Source organism: Dipodomys ordii, unplaced genomic scaffold (genome assembly GCF_000151885.1).
Source record: "Dipodomys ordii isolate 6190 unplaced genomic scaffold, Dord_2.0 Scaffold70, whole genome shotgun sequence".
Taxonomy (NCBI): domain Eukaryota; kingdom Metazoa; phylum Chordata; class Mammalia; order Rodentia; family Heteromyidae; genus Dipodomys; species Dipodomys ordii.
Window position 1 is genome coordinate 10,688,876 of NW_012267286.1, and position 19,085 is coordinate 10,707,960.

A 19,085-nucleotide genomic window follows, 5' to 3' on the forward strand; every position below is an offset into this window, starting at 1 on the left:
TAGAAGCATCTTAGGTCAAGGGAAGAATAAATGTTTAGTAATTATTAGTAACACTGATACCTTTCTGGAAAAGAAATAATACACACTAAATACTTACCTAAGAGCCCATTATTTAGATTATAGAAAACTAGATATAAGAAATAAAAGTAGTTGCTTTCAAATGTGTAATGGTAACTTTATTTGATACCTAAAATTTGTTAGGTACCAAATAACATTAATAACATTACAACAGCCCAAATGAGAGCATTGAAGTTTTTCAATAATAAAGTATGGTAAAATACACACTGTACTTTCATAAATGAAATTATAAGATGTATCTGGTTCTTCAACTTAAGAGTCAGAAACATAATTGTCCAAACAGATTATATTACTTCTGTGTCTAAATGAGGAGACCTTCCTCTTAGCCTTTTCTTCCCATAAATACATCATTACTATATAGTAGTTGTTTCCCTAATCTGAGCCATTTGGTAATGTAACACAGAAATCAAGTGTTCTATTGCCAGTGAAATAGCTTGTTACAAAAAATAGCATTTGAGTTACAATAGAAGGTTCATTCATAAATTAGAAACAGCAATTTAGGGTTCTCAAATACATATCTACTTTATTTCTTTATTTTGTTATTAATTCCATACCTGTTGAAATTACGGAGCCCACCAAATTGCGTGGTGACTTCTAGAAAACATAAATAAATATATTTTTGCTCCAGGGATTTCCAAAGGGTTATTGATGACTTGGAGTTTGTTTCTATCAGAAATAGATTCTCTGATTTTTCTCTAATTATCATAGCAGTAATAATGATCTTAATGAAACGACTTTAACTATATTTGACCTGTGCTTTGTTTTTATGGATTGTTTTGAAATGTTTCTTATGACAGGGATCTGAGTCCTCTAGAGAACTAGTCACTAAAAACAGCGCCTTACTTATTTATTCATTTATTATGGTTTTTAAAAACCTATTAGTGCTCTGCCATCTGAGCCACACCCCAGTCCTTTTGTTTTGGGGTTTTCTTCTGTTCTTTTCTTCTCTTTTTGTACCATTCTTAGTGCTTGAACTCAGGGAATGGGCACTGTCCCTGAGCTTTTATGCTTACAGCTAGTGCTCTACCACCTGAGCCACAACTCCACTTCCTGCTTTTTGCTGGTTAATGGAGTTTCATTTCTGGGCTGGCTTTGAGATGTAATCCTGAGTAGCTGGGATTATAAGCATAAACCACTAAAGCCCAGCTTGTTTTAGTTTGTTTTTCAGGAAAGAGTCATGCTTTTGAGCAGGACCAGCCTCTGACCACAATCCTTTTGCAGCTGCCTCTTGATTATTTGGGGTTACAGGCATGCATCACCATGTCTAGTCAGAACCTCCTCTCAACTGAGGTCAGTTGAAGAGTGTTCACATTGACATCCTCCTCTGAAAGGATGGGCAACGTATATGGGTTTTATTGTTTTAAGGAATGTTCCTTCTATTCCTATTTTCTCCAGAGCTTTTTAACATGAATGAATGTTGTATCTTGTCAAAAGCCTTTTCTGCATCAATGGAGATAATCATGAGGTTCTTGACCTTGAATTTGTTGTTGGTACCTTGATTTACTCCAACTGTAATTCACTTCACAATTTTAAACACTTTGCAGGCAGCAAATCAATGATTGAATAAAAAAAACCATCTAACTTGAAGATGAGAATAGCATTTCAGTATCTCTAATGTAAAATATGTAATTTGATAATTACAACACAGACAACTGTTTTTGTTTTTTATATTTTATATTTATATTTTTTAAACTTTGTTTCATTGTTATTACAAATGTGAAGTACAGAGGAGTTACAGTTTTATGTTGGTAATAAATACTTTTCTTTTTGGACAATGTCACCCCTTACCTTGTTCTCTCCCAGTTTTTCCCTCACATCCCCACCCATAAATAACTTTTTAAATTAATAGATAATATAACTTGGAAGAACTATTTGATATATTTCAAGAACTATTTGATTTCTTTTCTTTCTTCTCTGAAACTATTTTAATGAATAGCATATTAATACTTTTTTTAATAGTTGCAATATTGTTTAATCATTTTGACCTAATTTTGCTCTGTACTGTATATAAGTGTTCCTATCGAAAATTAACTTTATTGTTATCCCAAGAGACTTCTGTAAACACATGGAAGTATCAAAGGTTTTAATCATCTCGGTTGCACAGGAAATACTAGTATTTCTAACTGCACTACTTGAATTCTAGTTATTATTCCACACTGTGCTTTGGGATGATACATCTTTCTTATATTCTTTAAGTGATGCTTTGGAAATTGTACCTTCATAAAGCTGTGTTTTGGGAATTTTATATTTATCCCAAAACATGAAATGATGGAGGAAGTGATTAGATAATTAAGATAGTTGAGGTAAAGTATTCTAAAACCTAATAGCCATCATTAAAAACAAACTAAGATCCAGTTTGTAATTAAAATTTTTGTTCAAATGCACAGGACAGCCATATTTGCTTTATGCTCAATAGCTTTTAAATGATAATAGAACATCTCTTACGATACGCTATAAGAATACTGCAAATAAAATACATAAATTTCTCATGATCAAGTTTTTCTTCAAGTTTGTACTATGTTTTGTTATTATATGCATAAGAGACTTTAAATGATTATTAAAAAGGATCTTGTTCCTAATTTGGGATTGCTGAGTTCATATTTACAATTAAAACTTGTTGGAAAACAGTATAGTTTTGTTTGTTGTTATTATTGTTTTTCTTGTGTGTTGTGCATGTACTGGGGCTTGAACTCAGGCCTTAGGTGCTGTCCTTTAACTTTATCACTCAAAGTTGGTGGTATACCACTTGAGCCACAGCTCCACTTCTGGCTTTTTGGTGGTTCATTGGAGATAAGAGCCTCACAGGCTTTTCTGACTAGCCTGGGCACAGTGATTCTTCATATCTAGGATTGGAGGTATGAGCTATCAACACCCAGCTTAGCATATAGTTTTTATAATGAATCATTTCAGCTAAGTAGGAAGGACATTGCAAGCACTCATACCTTCAAGTATTGTAGCTATGTGTTTCTACAAACGCGCAGAATTAAGGTAAATGAAGTGGCAATATAAGTAGTATTGAATAAAGGTAGACCAGTTGCAAAATATCCAAAGTTTCCATTTAGTGACAGAGCAGGTCATAGAACAAAACTTATTCTTGTATTTTGTGTTCTGAAGTGGACTTTGACAATGCAAGAGTAAAGTCAAACACAAATGCTAATATCAAGTAATATAAACAGAAAAATAAATGGATGTCCACAAGGAAGATCATAGTGTGGACTGGGACACCTCCATGAGATCAAGCAACCCTAACATCATTAAGACAATGTCTGCTTTTCACTGTATAATAAGTTCACAGATAAGCTGGACACTAATGGTTGATGTCTGTAATCCTAGCTACACAGGAGGCTGAGATCTGGGGATCACGGTTAAAAACAACAACAATAACAAACCAGCCTGGGCAGGAAAATCTGTGAGACTCATCGCCAAATTAACTATGAAAAACATTCCAAAGTGGAACTGTGGCTCAAGTGGTAGAGTACTAGCCTTGAGAACTAAAGCTCAGGACGGTGTCCACGACCTGAGTTCAAGCCCCAGAACTGCCAGATAACTTGTGGTGGTTCCAAATATCAGTAGATTTAGACGATAGCTTGTAGAATAATTCAAGTTCACCTAGGCAATGAACTGATGTGGTTCTCCCCTTCTTCCCAGCCTGTGATGGATGACTTGGTCTGGTCTCATAGCTGTGCTGGGGTTTGTTTGTTTTGATTTCTCTTAGCACTTCTAGGACCATGATGACAACAGTAAAACTTATAGATCTATCTTAAATGACATACATTACATCTAATCTCTAACTTTTCTCCTTTCCTCCGCTTGGTGCTGGGTTTTCCATAATTCTACCTGTCATTACTCAGACCTCAAGCTTCCAATAACTCTATGCTGATGATAAAACCCTCAAGTGTGGGTTGGCCATAATGTCTTCCAAGGCCTCCAGAGCTGGGTGGGAAGATGAAAATCCCTTCTAGAATGCAGCCCAGCTCTTCCTCGCTTCTCATTTCAAATGATGAAAACACGCCCATTAACTGAAATCTATGCAGACAATTTTCATCTACCAAAAGCTGAACAAGAAATTATGACCTCCATTTTATTGCATTCTGAAGCTTTGTCCAGGATTCATGCATTCAATTTGAGTTTCATTATATATAAAGATTCCCACAAGAGAAAAATTTAACACAAAAAATTTATTTGGGGAATATTTTACTTCTGCACTGACTGAATACTATAATGATACAGCACAATATATTTATTAATGGAATTTTAAAGTAGAAGACATGGTAGAGCTGTCAAAAGAAAATGAAGCAATCTGTAATTTGGGTTATTCCTTTTTGTATTTGGTTCATTTTTACAATGTAGATATTTGTCTTTTGTCCTTAGAATTCTCCAGTTTGACCAAATGGATTTTACTCACTGTCCATTCCTAATACATCATCTTTGTTTTTCTTTTTTTGGGGGGCGGGGTCTGGTCGTGGGGCCTGAACTCTGGGCCTGGGCACTGTCTCTCAGCTCTTCAGCTCAAAGCTAGTACTCTACCACTTGAGCCACGGCACCACTTCCAGCTTTTTTCTTTTTGCTTATGTGATGCTGAGGAATCGAACGCAGAGCCTCAGGCATGCAAGGCAAGTGCTCTACCACTGAGCCACCCTCCCAGCCCATCTTTGTTTTTCTTTTTGCTTTAAATATATTGTTCATAAAAGACAACCCTAAGGTAAAAATGTATCACAATAGTCCAGGAACATTGATGGCTATAATCCTAGCTACTCAGGAGGCAGAGAAAATATCACATGAAATAAATAACAAGCCTCCAACTCCTGTCATAAATTTGTTCCAAATCTTGTGGAGCATTTTATGGTAACTGAAAAATCAGTCTTTTCCTTTCCTTCCTCCTACCTTCTTTTCTTCCTTCCTTCCTTCTCTCCCTCCCTTCCTTCCTCACTCCATTCTTTTTCCTTCCTTCCTTCCTTCCTTCCTTCCTCCTTCCTTCCTTCCTTCCTTCTTTCCTTCCTTCCTTCCTTCCTCCCTCCCTCCCTCCCTTCTTCTTTCCTTCCTTCCTTCCTTCCTTCCTTCTTTCCTTCCGTCTTTCCTTGCTAATATCATTCTAACTGAGCAATTAAAATTATAATTATAATTATCGAGTCAAAACCATGGAGGTGTGGCTCAAGTGGTACGGTTGCAGCTTTCAGCAAGGGAGCGAAGTGAAGCCTTGAGTTCAAGCTCCAGTACTGGCTCAGAATCAAAGACAAAAATTATGCTACTTTATGAAGTTGATGGAATACATAAATTCCATTTTAAGCAAGTTTTTCTCCCTCAACACTGTGTCAATAGCAATAAAACAGAATTCAGAAGTGAAGATAATAGCTTATAATTCTCCAAGATGTAACAAGTACTTGCTAAAATCAGGACATTTTCATGAAAAAGTACCAAACAGGCTCTTCCAGATCAGAAATGCTTCACAAAGCCACTGTTAAGGAGCAAGACTTGGTCACATGAGAGGAGCAAATAGAACTTGGCTGGCCCCTTTGCATATCTCTCATGAAATTTCAGTCTTTCTAGAATTCCTAAAACACACTGCTCACAATATCAGCACTGATCATTGAAGTAAGGAAAAATAAACATACACTGAGCTTGGAAATATACCCATGGAAACAATTGCTAGATAAATACTACATGCTTCTGTTAGATCATACTTTGTGTGCCTGACTTCAGAACCTCAAAGCATCAGAAAGATGACCTGATTTTTGTTGTTGTTGTTCTGTGGTATACATATCTATGTTAAGATGAAATTCATTTGCCAACAGGTCTTGCTGATTCCTCCCTCCTCTGTGAGGCCTCTGTAATAGCTTTAAAATGAACCCCTCCTGACAGCCATGTTGTGACAAACAAGCTGTTTCCTGTTGATATCATCAGCGGTGACTTCATCTAGGCAAATCAGTTTGCTTGCTTAGATGTTGGCTTTTTCCTTCCCTATTGATTGCTAGTAATTTGTCCTTATTCAATTAGCAGAAATTCACTTATCTAGCCAGAGCTCTTTAGCTTATATTACAGTTAACTTTACAGAAAGATCAACTTACCTGGCACAAACTGTCCCCTAAGCTGGCCATGGACAATGGGCATTCCTTAGTCTTTGCTGTTGTATAGTATTTAATTTCTGTTGTGGCCTTTATGTTCCCGTCACAATAGACTTTGACAATGACTGAGCCAGCTGGGAAATCTTATAAAACACAAACAAGAGTGAGAAGCTGAGTATAGAATGCACATAGAACTTTAGAGAACACAAAGAAATCTTTTAAGAATTTATAACCTATTTAATAATTCATAGCATTTCAAATGTTTTGGATTTGGGTGATCTTAATAAGTTAGAAACTACAAAATAGACTATAAAAATTTGAATGTAATTTATAAAGTTAAAAAATAAAAATCATGTTAAAAGTATAATAGAAGTAAAGTATGAAATCCTTCTGCATTAAAATATCTTTTTCTGTAGTGGTCTATAATAATCTTTACATGATCTAGAGTTTAGAAAAGTGCAGCCATATATTGAAAGTTGGGTATTTGTTTCAATCCTATGAAATAAATAGTTTGAAAAACTAGAGCTGATTGAAATCCTCAAACTTGTATTCAATTGGTTAGAATAGAAAGCTGAGGGAAAGTAGAGTTCAATGCTCTAAATCTTAAGAATGCTGTAAGCCAAGTACCTGTGAATCATATCTGAAATGTTAGCTACTGAGGAGGCTAAGAAATCTGTCAGCTACCCCTGACAGAAGAGTCTGAGAGACACTCATTGCCAATTAATGGGTAAAAATGCTGGAACTGGAGATGTGGCTCAAGTGGTAGATCATCGACCATTATTGAATAAGCAAGCTAGCATAAGGCCCTGAGTTCTAGCCTAGATACTGGCCAAAACAAGACGAAACAAAAAACATATATACTACATATATTTATCTCAAACCTTTCTGTAAGCAAATTGTTCAAAGTGAAAACTGTATTGTGAATTCTGCTATCACATACCAACAGAGTTCAAAGCTATATAAAAATTGGGGCTTTTTATCAAAGGATAACAACATACACTCATTTCAATAAAACATTTTTGTAGTGGTACAACAAAAGGAAACAAAATGTTGATCTGTAGGACAAAACTTAAAGTTTTCACTTTTCTGCAAGGCATGGTGGTACACTCCTGTAATACTAGCACTTTTAAAGTGAACATAGGTATATCAGTGTCCCAGGCCTACCCAGGAAGAAGAAAAAACGTTATACTCCATCTGAAACAAACAAAAATAAACAGTGTGGCTCAAGTGCCAAGCTAGAGTCCATAAAATCAAGCCACAGTTTGAAGAAGTATCTTGGAGACTCTGCCTGCCTCCAAGAATGGAAAAATACTCTGTCACAAAGATCCATTTTTTTTTCTGTAAAACTGTTACTCAAACATCTGGATATGGAGTAAATTCAACTAAAGCTTCAGCTTTAGTATTGCTTTATCTCATGAAAAAGTTACTGGACTGCTAATAACTGTGTTCATGGAAATTTACAAACAACAAAATCCATCTCAAGTTTAACTAGACCAAAGAGCTAAAATAACCACCTCCCAAATTGATCTTAATTAATAATATTTTCCCCAGTGTCAGGGCTTGTTTCCCAGGTTCACATTTACCTGACTTGCACTCAACTACTTAAGCCAGGCTTCCAGCCAGCCTTTTAGGGGGTGATTGGAGATGGAGTCTAACTGACTTTTCTTTTCTTTTTTTTTTTGTCGAGCGTGGGGCTTGAACTCTGGGCCTGGGCACTGTCCTTCAGCTCTTCAGCTCAAGGCGAGCGCTCTACCACTTGAGCTACAGTGCCACTTCCGATTTTCTGGTGGTTTATTGGAGATAGGAGTCTCACAGACTTTCCTGCCCGGGCTGGCTTTGGTCCGTGATCCTCAGATCTCAGTCTCCTGAGTAGCTAGGATGACAGGCGTGAGCCACCAGCGCCCGGCTTCTCACTGACTTTTCTATGCTCACTGGCTTTGAACCACAATCCTCCATGCCTCAGTATTCTGAGTGGCTAAGATTACTTGAACTTAGGGCTGAGTTCTGTCCTTTAGATATTGTTACTCAAGGCTTGGGCTATACCACTGGAGACACACCTCTACTTCTGCCTTTTTTCTTTTTTTTGGGTTAACTGGCCTTTTTTTTTTTTTTGGTTAACTGGAGATAACAGTCTCACAGGTTTCTCCCTGGTCTGACTTTGAATCATGATCCTCAGTTCTCAGCCACCTGAGTAGCTTGAACTACAGGTGTAAGCCACTGGTGCCTGGAAAATATGATTTTTAATATAAAAATTTCATTTTATTGTGGTAAGTCCAAAAGAAAGTTTGAAAGAAAAATAGTTATGTTGTTTCTTATAAAAAATATTAGCAGTTTTATCATAGGGAGTTAACCTTCTGAAAGAGTCAAGCCATGAATCATAAGAGACATATGGTAAAAAGATTGGGTTGGCAATTTTGGCATAAAAATATTTAAACTATTCTAATTTCTTTAGGATCTAGTACAAAAATGAACCAATTAATTTCTCAAATATTGAGTCACTAATTGAACTGAATCTTTACCAAAGGATCTACAAATACTGATGTTTTTAGAGAAATTCTCCCAAAGAAATGTCCTTTGAAGTATTTGCTTTGTGTATTTTCATATTTGCTCAGTGGTTTAAGAAAAGCAAAGCTTAATTACTTTTCTCACTAATAAAAGAGAACATCGAAAGAGCCATTGGGTTAGGATGTCCTTGAACTTCTGGAATGTAATTCTACTTTTTCATGGGATCACCATGACTGTAAATCATAGCTTTTTAGGTAAAGTAAAATCCAATTAAAGTCGAAAATAAATATAGCAAAATTAAAAGAAAAGCAATGACAAAGAAATCCTGCTTAAATTTCAAATCTTAAATGGGAAAGATGGTATCTCAAGATGATAACTATGTCCTGTCTTTCTAATTTGTGCTATTTATGTCTTTTCTCCTTTCCCCATAATATAACTGTCTGTCCTTGCAGATGAGGTACAGACAGAAGTAATTGGTGGAAAATATCATCTAAAAATATTTATGACAAGTAAGAACATTTCACTAATTTCACGAAAGAAGATATTTCAGTCAGTTAATAGATTTTTTTTGCTATGTGTTTGCAGTCTGAGAACATGAGTCTCCTTTTCTGTTTTGGTTGCTGTTGTTTTTGGTGACAAAGTCACCAAACTCTCCATCCTTCTGTCAGCCTCCCAGTGTCTGGGATTACAGGCATGTGACACCCTACCCAGCAACATGATTCTGTTTACAATTAAATGTATGTAGGTTCAAACTTGTAGCCATGCCTAAAAATGACACGTAGAATCATAAATTGATATCAGAAATCTATTTCTCCATTGTGGCTGCTATCCTAAACAGGTTCATCATAATATTTGGCATATCCCAAAGTATCTTTCATGTTTTTTTTTCATGGAGTTTGAAGTTAAACTTACATTAAGCCAGAGTGTAATTTCTTAATTAATAAAGTTCTGTGTTTTTGTTGATTCATTATGAATTTCTTTTAACTTTTAATTGGCTGCTTCCCTGCTGTGTTGTTTGTTCTCTGGCTGTGCTGCAAGTATCAGAGGAATTACTCCCTTCCAGCTAGAAATTAATATTTCTCGTTGAAGACTTCATATATGTTTTTATTGGCTTAGCAATAAAGGGAAGTAGAATAGCTTGAAATTTCCTTAGCCTCAGGTCCTGGCTAGAGACAAGCCTTTGGATGTCATTAGGAGGTATGCCTCCTAGAAAATGAAATAAATACAGCGTATAAAGTTCATGAGCTGAGAGAAAGAGGAGATGATAAAACTAAACAATATTTTCTTAAGTGGAAATCTCAGGTGAAGACACAGAAGTAAGGCAGAAGAGAGAGAGAGAGAGCACCTAGAAAAAAAAGCATTTTAGGGTTTCCTCTCTAGTCTGGTCAGCCTGATTGTACTTGAATATTTTCTTTGCTTTGTTTCCAGTTTGAAATATCTAGCATTGGTGTAATTTTTTATGGAAAAATCAAACATAATGAGTCAATTCCTTCAATATAAAAAGGTCAAAAGCTATGTACATTATGACCAGATAAGATGATGTTAAGCAAAATGAGCCCCAAGATAGGGACACAAGTGTTTTTTTTTCTTTCTTGCTATTGTTTCTAATGTATTTATAACGTACCATGTGATTCTTTTGTTTCTTTGTATGTTCCTCCCCCACAGGATAACCCCTGATTTCACTGTATTTGATGTCAGTGCCCTGCATCTTGTATATACACTTCTCTAATTTGGGGAGGGGAGGGGAAAAATAAAATGCTTAAAGAGGGATACAGGTTGACCCATTGTAACAATGAGATGTCCAAGACACTATGTTGAACTTTACAATTTAGTTGGTGGGGGGTGTAGTTGTAGAGGTGGGAGGGAAGGGATGTTAGGGAAAAAACAAAGGAGGAGGCAACAATGCTTGATAAGAAATATGCTCATTACCTTGCTCATGTAACTGTAACCCCTCTGTACAGTATTTTTTACAATAAAAAAGTATAAAAATATAAAAGGTAATTCAATTCATCAGGTAATGTCTGATTTTTTGCCTTATAAGTTTTTCTCTTTGATTTTAGTTTGCTATATTTTGAATACAGTATACAGAAATTATTTTTAACTGTTTATCTTGCTATGAGATATAGCAAAAATGAATCTGTGTTTTAATGTCTATCATTAATATTTGGATATTTCTTGGACTTTGTATTTTCATCCTTCCTGTATTCCAATCACATGCTGTTATGCTTTTTGAAATTGTCCCACGTTTTACTAGTGTCCTGTCCTTTTGCATATTCTTTTTGCATCTGGGTTTGGGGGATTTTTATTGGCCTATCTTCAAATCTAGTAGTTCTTTTCTTACCTATGTCCAATCTACCGAGATTCCTTTCCATTTCTGATGCACTTAAGCTTGTAATGTTATCACACCCAGGTTTTGCAGTTATTTTAGCTACAATCCACTATTACTCTAAGAAAATAAGGCTACACCAGTGTAACCATGAGGTCACCATGAGGCCTGAAGATGGGAGGCAATCTGAAGATATGGAATTCTATCTCAGTGTTTAGTATCTCTTGGCTGTGATGCCACAAGAATTGCTGCTGAGGTATTGGTGCACCTATCCCACCCCCCTGCCCACCCCAAGTGGGTCAGGAAGGCAAAGGGAGAGGAGGCCCTTCCCCCTGGAATGAAACTGTCCTAAGGATTTTTCCCAGATCTTTCCTATGGGGAATATACTGAGAGTAATTGCTGATCCAGACAGAGGCCCCAGAGACTCTTTTCACATGTCCACTGTGTGAACCTTCTGTGATTCCTAAAAAGAAATCTTCCAGAAACTCTGGGGGGCTTCTTAACACTTCCATCCCAGGAATATCATACATGCAATCCACTTGTGTCTTTTTTTTTCTGTTGTTGAGTTTTCTGAATCACATATCTTCTGGATTACTTTCCTATGGTATGCATAGTTTGCAGATAGTTTCTTTCTTTTTGTAGGGTGTCCATTCATTCTGTTGACCATTTCTCTTTGCTGCGCAATACCTTTATAACTTACTGTAATCCCACTAGTTTTTTGCCCTTGTCTGTGTTTGGAGGATCTTACTCAAGTAACCTTTGTCTAGTAGTGTTTGCAATTTTCTTCTAGAAACTTTGTGGTACCAAGAACATGTTTTATTCTTTGTACTACTCTAACCCATTAGGGACGCTGAACTAAATATTTTAAGTAATGTGAATAATTTTATTTGACATCTTTATCCGTTACTTGAGAAATATTATTTTTAAGTACTTCTTAATTTGCAATATTGGTTTTTCTGTAATGATTTATTCTAACAAACTTTATTTTAAACTAGCTGGAACTAGTGGGAAATTATTATTCGTTAAATCATTTTAAGAATGTGACACAAGAAGGGAAACTACAGGCAAGGGAGAAGGGAAAAGAGAAAGTGTTTTCTCCCATCCCATTTCTGCACATGCTTGTCCATGACAAAAAGCAGTGTCTGCAATGTTTTTATGTCTTTGAATAGCATGCCTTCTCTTTTTATAATCCAACTGTAACCTAAGCTATACAAGGAAATTGCTAGAGAGAACATGTGCTCTGTGTAACACAAACAAAGGTCTGTAAAGGCTCTTTTGACAGGGCATTTATAATACCTTAAAAAATAAATGAGAACTCAGGCTATCTTTAATATGTTCTCCAATTCTGAATATTCTAGTATATTTTACATTTTCAAATTCAAAGTAAGATTGATTGAATGTCTTTTTACTTCAAAACATTTTATGAACCTCAAATTTATAAGGTTTTGTAAGGTAATATCATTCTTTGATTATGAAAGGATACTATAAGAAAACAAGTAATCCTAAATTTTATTCTAATCAGTTTTAGAATTTGGTACCTTGAATTTTTTATACTATTATTGTAGCACATGTACTTATCCATCTGGAATTTAGCATCTAATACAATTGATCACATTGTAAGAAATTGATAGTTAAATGATGAGCTTCACAAATGAAATAAGGAACTTATAGAAAAATCATATGTAGAAATGGCACTATGATTAGAATAATGAAAGAGTTATTTCTTTCAGAAGGCTTGAGGGGCGAAAGGGAAGGATAACAGAAAGGTCTTTAACTGAAATCCTAGTTTAAACTTGCCAATCCTAATGTTAAAATAAAGGAAATAAATTTAATTCCATATTTGATGGCTAATGTGTATTAAAGTACTTGCTACAGAGATTTTCAAACTCATGATGCTACTCACTGCCATTTCACTACAGAGTATTCAGACTAGTTTTCTATAACTTAAACAAGTTAGTTTTGTATAATTTACACTTTTGAAAATCTGGATTAATAATAACAAAGTTGAGCGTGTGAAAATTCACACGGGAAACACCTGCAGAACAATATTAGTTTCTGTTAGGAAGTGAAACCATTTATCATAAAGTTAATGAAAGGAACCTGCCCAAATGATGTTTTACACTTATTAACGCATAAAAATCCTTACCCAAAGCTTTCATACTCCAAACTTTCTTATTCCAACGTGTTGGCTGTTTTATAATGTGCTTATAATTTGATACAAATTCAATCTCCAGAGTTTCACCAATTACTTCGTCTCTCAGCAGAATGAATATCTCACCAGGATTCTGTAAGGTAAAAATGCAACCCAATGAAGCATTGAAAAAACAAAGCTCAAAGAACTCTTTCCACCTCCTAATGATTAAGTTGATACCCTGTTGTTAAATATTATTTGTATTCCAATCATAATCAGAAATGGAATATTTAAATATGATTTTCGCTAAATTTTAAACGTTAATCTAGTGTCTATCAAATGTTTTTTTTCTTCTCCAAAACCACGTTTTACAAGTGAAAAAGCAGAGAGAAAGTAGCTCCTCCTCTTCCTTTTCCTGTATGGGCCTCGCTATCCTAGAGTGAACATTTTTTTTCCCAGATCATCAGAACATCAGAATTAAACCATTACGTTTCCTCAAATCTTAGCTTTCACTTTCATAGACTTTAATTTCTTTGTGTTTGGTTTCTTTGAGAAGACTTAATGAGGTTAAGATCTCGCATATTTCAAATATAATAAAATTCTGAAATGTCAAATAGTTTTATATTTTATGTAATAGGCATTCTCTCATCATTTATATATGAGTCCTTGCAAAGGTTTTTAAACTGACTAAACGTTATAATTCTAAAAGTTTCAAGATTTAATTCAGTTGAAAAAGTCAAATCTATGTACACAAAGTAAAAGACTAACTGAAGACCTCATTTGGGCAGAGAAAAAAAGGTAACTAACAGAAAAGAAAACAGGAGAGATAAGAAGATTAGAATAATATACAGAAAAGAAAGAGTAAGTGTTTATCCAATGTCAGTTTTATAGGAATTATGGTAAGAACTTTTTCTATAAATACATTTCCTTTAATCTGCACTGAAAAACACACCCACTCCCCCACCCACACCCACACCCACACACGCCAACACACCCCAACATACACTTGAATGCCCCAAACCAAAATGGAGGAAGTTGTTATTTTTATTTTTTTAGCAGTAGGGTAATTAATCTGACAGAGTGCTTACAACTACCTAGCTTCAGATCTACACTATTCTTTACATCATGCTATTCAAGTTTTTTTAGGGGGGAAAAGACATTTTTACAATTACCTTTGATCTGGGAGAGATTACCACTCAAAGGTGTCTTCCAGTCATGCTAAGTTTTATGCTCACACTAAATAAACAGGAATCTGATTTATATGCTCTCATAAAATCATGTGCATCGAAGTCATTGTTTGAAATTCTCCTTTTTAAATGTTATCTCTTTACACACAAATCACACCCCAGTAAAACTCAAATCTTAATGGTTTGTACCCAAGTGTTTCTACAAATAATAGGTCAAAGTTACCACAACTTTTTAGCTGACACACAAATCTACCAATGTTCTAAATCCTCAATATTTGTCCACAGGCTTGGAATTAACTTTCTCTTAACCAGTCAAACACACACCAAACATCCTATTTCAAAGTAAATGCTTGCATTCTATAATAATAGAATGGGCCCTTGGCCCATACATAGGTTTTGGAAGGTGAGAACTTCAGGCTGTCTATGTCTTGTACCTGCAGCTTCCGTTTTTCAGGACCTCCTTTCTAGCCCAGATCTTCTGAACTTTGTAGTTTCTCCGCCATCTCATTTTGAATAGTTAGCTGCCATAGTATGACTTCCCGCTTCTCTTTGGACTAGATTCCTTCCGAATCTCCCCTTCAAAGTTCTTTAGAGTTCTTTTCCACGCTTACCTCATTTATTATTTAACTTTGACTTAGCTCTCTCCAAAGTCGGTAAGCACAGGTGTTCTTTCCACATGTTTTATTCACAACCAAATCATTTTTATTCATGAGTGTTAAACATGGGCTACTTTTTATGCAGCAGATTCCCTCCTTAATAGAGGACAGGACTCCACCTTTCAACCATTTCCAGAGAAAAGTTCTAGACAAAAGACAAGCCCACTGGCCACCTCAAATGACACATTTCTATTTCCATTTGTACACAGGGCTGGCTTTATGGCCTATATAGTCACACAGGACTCATGTTTAGAAAGTTCTGCCCTGTCTCTGTCTAAACTTGCTAAACTATTTGAACATTAAGACTTGATTATTATTTTGCACTGCCAAGTAGGTAGATGGTTCTGTTTTTACATAATGTTGCTATTTGATTATTTGTTTTGTTGTTGCCAGTCATAGGGCTTGAACTCTGGGCTGGGCACTGCTCCTGAACTTCTTTTGCTCAAGGCTAGGACTCACAACTTGAGTCACAGCACCACTTCAGGCTTTTTCTGTGTATGCGGTACTGAGAAGTCAAGCCCAGGGCTTCATGCATGCTAGGCAAGCACTCTACCACTAAGACACCTTCCCAGACCAATGTTGTTATTTTATTAAGTTCCTTTTCTCTCTCCCTACCTGTCCATGTTTGGCTCTTCATCCAAGTCCAACTCAGGTTCCCTGGTTCTATGTAACTTCAAATTAAGAGCCTTCATCAAACTGTTACTAATTCCCTTTACTTCGTTGGCTCTACTTATCTGTGCCTTGCCTTCCCAAATAGATTTTTTTTAATTATCCTGAAGATGTTTATATTTTCTTCTCCTATAGTGACACCTTGTATGGATTATTCACGTAAGAGATATTGTGTCTATATATACTATATCTCTTCCCTGCAAGAAGCTCCCAGCCCTATAAGGGAAGACTTGTTTTTAATTATTAGGCTAAATTTAACTCAAGGCAAAAGTATTAGGCCATTCAAATGGTCATGCATTCCATTTTATATTAGCTGTGAAGCTGTATTTTATTTCCCACAGTCTTTTTGATTTCTCTATGTGTCTCATATTTGGGTCTAAAAATTCAGAAAGAATGAGTTACAATGATTATCATTTCCAAACACAGAAATATACCACATTGGTCATGGACCTGGAGATTTAAACGAAAAGGCTAAAATTTGGTGTAATATAATATGCAAAGTGGGAAATGTCAGTTCTGTCAGGATTGCTGTCTTAAGGCCTAATGAGGACAGAAGTGGTAGGGGATTTGGATCCAGTGGATGGCGTTAGTTTACTTATGACTTTACTTATGACTTAGTTTACTTATGACCAAGTTCATTTTTTCATATATTCATGACTACTTTAACAGGCACTGGATTCACAAGCATGGGTGCATTCAACTTAGCAAGCCAGGTTCCAATAGTTTATTTTGGTCTAGCCCATGACAGCGAAGCAAGAGTTTGGCTATCATTTTGGTTACAAATTTGGCTGCCAATTCATAATTTTAGAATCACTTGGAAAGCTTTGCTCAGGATACAATGGACTGTTTATATCCGAACTTCTGGAGGTAAGAAAACAGTCACTATGGCTCTTTTAAAAAATTGCCCTTAACTACCAAAATACCATTGTAACGATGAGATGTACAAGACACTATGTTGAAAACAAACTTTACAACTTTGGTGGGAGGATGGGCAGGGGAGAGTTGTGGAGGTGGGAGGGAAGAGATGGTAGGGGAAAAACAAAGGAGGGGGTAACAATACTCTATAGGAAATGTGCTCATTACCTTACTCATGTAACTGTAACCTCTCTGTACAGTATTTTTACAATAAAAACATTAAAAATTGTCCTTGTCTCTAATAGTGCCCAACTACTTTGAGAACTACCTTATTAGAGGAGGGAGGGAAGTCTTGGCCTCCATCATCCTCATTCCAAATAGACAGCACATTACATTATAGGCATTACTATATACCTTTTACTGTATTTACTGTAATTTCAATGAAATCACAAGTTCAGCCTTTAAATTCAGGTTAGATACCTGATGGTTTGAGGTTAGAAGAAATCAGGTAGTGCTGATAACTTGTATACATTATTTTAAACTGAATGCAGAGATTGGAAGGTAAGAAGATAATTCCTGAAATTCTTATGGTCCTTAAGAGGCACATCCTTTTACGTATTCTCAAGACACTCTAAATTTGTTGATTATACAATAATGGTCTGTGACATGACTGATGAAATTAAGGCCTTAACTAGGGGAAATGCCATGGTCATAGGTTCAACTAGAAAAAGGAATTTAACAAAATTAGTATATACCCATTCTAGTAAAACCACCTCAAAGGCCTGATGCTTATACTAAATTTGTTTAAGAACTCAACAGGTGATTGAATTACTTTTTAAAAAAATATTTCAGTCTTATCATTAATATAGCCACAATGGAAGACTAAATTAAACATAAAAATAAATAGGTTGAATATATTAAAGGATGTCAAAGACTTTAGGGGAAGAAAAAGCTGAGATTGCAGTTGGAAATTTCATCTAAAAGAAAAGGAAACGTGACATAATAAACATCTGTCTACACATACAACCCAAGATAAAGAAATAAGCTCATTCTTAGATGGGATAAGGTAGCATTCTTCCCTAGCTTGCAGAGGCCCTGGACACTTAAAGCAAGTAAACAAACAAATAAATACATTGATGTATTTGTAAATACACGTGGTAATGCTTGCTTGGAATGCCAGTACTGTAGAGGTTGAATGAAGGAGATTGTGAGTCCAGGGCCAGCCAGGACTCTGTAGTGGTATCTATGTCAAAATACAGTAAGGAGGAGTAGGAGAAGGAGAAGGAGGAGAACAGAAGGAAGAGAAGAAGGAAAAGAAGGAGGGGGAAAAGGAGGAGAAGAGAAAGAAGGGGAGAAAAAGAAGGAAGAAAAAAAGAAGGGGAAGGAAGAAGAGGAAGAGGAAGAAAGTAGGAGGAGGAGAAGGAGGAGAAAGGGGAAGAGAATACTCTTAATTGTTCTTAAGCATGTACTATTGCAGAGGAAATACAGGAGCCATTTCCAAATCTGTGATGGGGCTAGAAATTGGGGAAATTCCAGAGAGCAAATTTATAATACTTCCAAGAAGTGTGCCTGCCATAGGAAACATTTGAAGAACATCTGCTCCACCAACTGTGGGTAAAATTGATATTAAAACAAAGATACACTTCTCTAATTGGGGGAGGGGAAGGGAGAAAACAAAATGCTTAACTAGGGATACAGGTTGACCCATTGTAACAATGAGATACACAGGACACTATGTGGAAAAATGAACTTTACAATTTAGGCAGGGGTGGAGGGAGTGTAGTTGTGGAGGTGGGAAGAAGGGATGGTAGGGTAAAAACAAAGGAGGAGGTAACAATGCTTGATAGGAAAGGTACTCATTACCTTGCTCACGTAACTGTAACCCCTCTGTACAGTAATTTACAATAAAAATGTATAATAAAGAATGACTAAAATCACCCTTAAGGTCTAGCAAGTGATTGACTATAGGACCGAAGACGATTGCAGCTCAGTCTCTTCTGAGGACTGAAAGCTTGACACCATTGTTGTGTGGGGTTGATTTACTATTCTGAGACAACTTGTCTGCATGTATGAAACCATGACTGATCTGATGCATATAAGAAAGGAGATGATACCAAATAATAGAACCAGTTCAGTTCTAGTTTAGGTATTTGTCTGATGGGAGAATGAATTTTTCCAGTTATATAAAGTTGCATGAACATTCTTTGGCTATTGGATCCATTGAGCAGACATATAGTTCATCATCTGTTACCCTACAGCACAAAATCAAAAGGAATACTAGTAAAACAAATGTCCTGGCTAATGGACAAAGATCTTGTGATCAATACTACACTGGACCCACGTGTGCCTAATCTAGAGAAAGTTAATGTGAAGAAGCCACCTTAAGAAGTAAATTTGAGCTGAAAATTCATGTAGGTATTTCTCAAAGAGACACAAAATAACTTACATAAATAAAGAACTGGAAGCCTGTCTTCATTAGTACATGGAAAGAACATTGAGAGGAAAAATTTTTTATGATGTTTTAACATGGCACAAGATTTTTAAGTTGTAAGAAATGGAAACTCTGTTGGAAGGAAAGGCCGCTGGGAAAGAGTACAAGGCAGAGACACAATAATC

At 35.9% G+C, this 19,085-nt stretch overlaps 1 protein-coding gene across 1 annotated transcript in view; it reads right to left on the bottom strand.

The window, feature by feature from the left end:
* The window catches only part of Bank1 (B-cell scaffold protein with ankyrin repeats 1), a 189,440-nt gene that overhangs the window by 133,297 nt on the left and 37,058 nt on the right, over positions 1-19,085 (bottom strand). Inside the window, exons 4-5 of the mRNA XM_013023789.1 lie at positions 13,118-13,256; positions 6,144-6,283 (exon numbers count right to left, since the gene is read on the bottom strand). Coding sequence (XP_012879243.1) covers positions 6,144-6,283; positions 13,118-13,256 — 279 coding nt within the window. The remainder of the gene's footprint in view (positions 1-6,143; positions 6,284-13,117; positions 13,257-19,085) is intronic.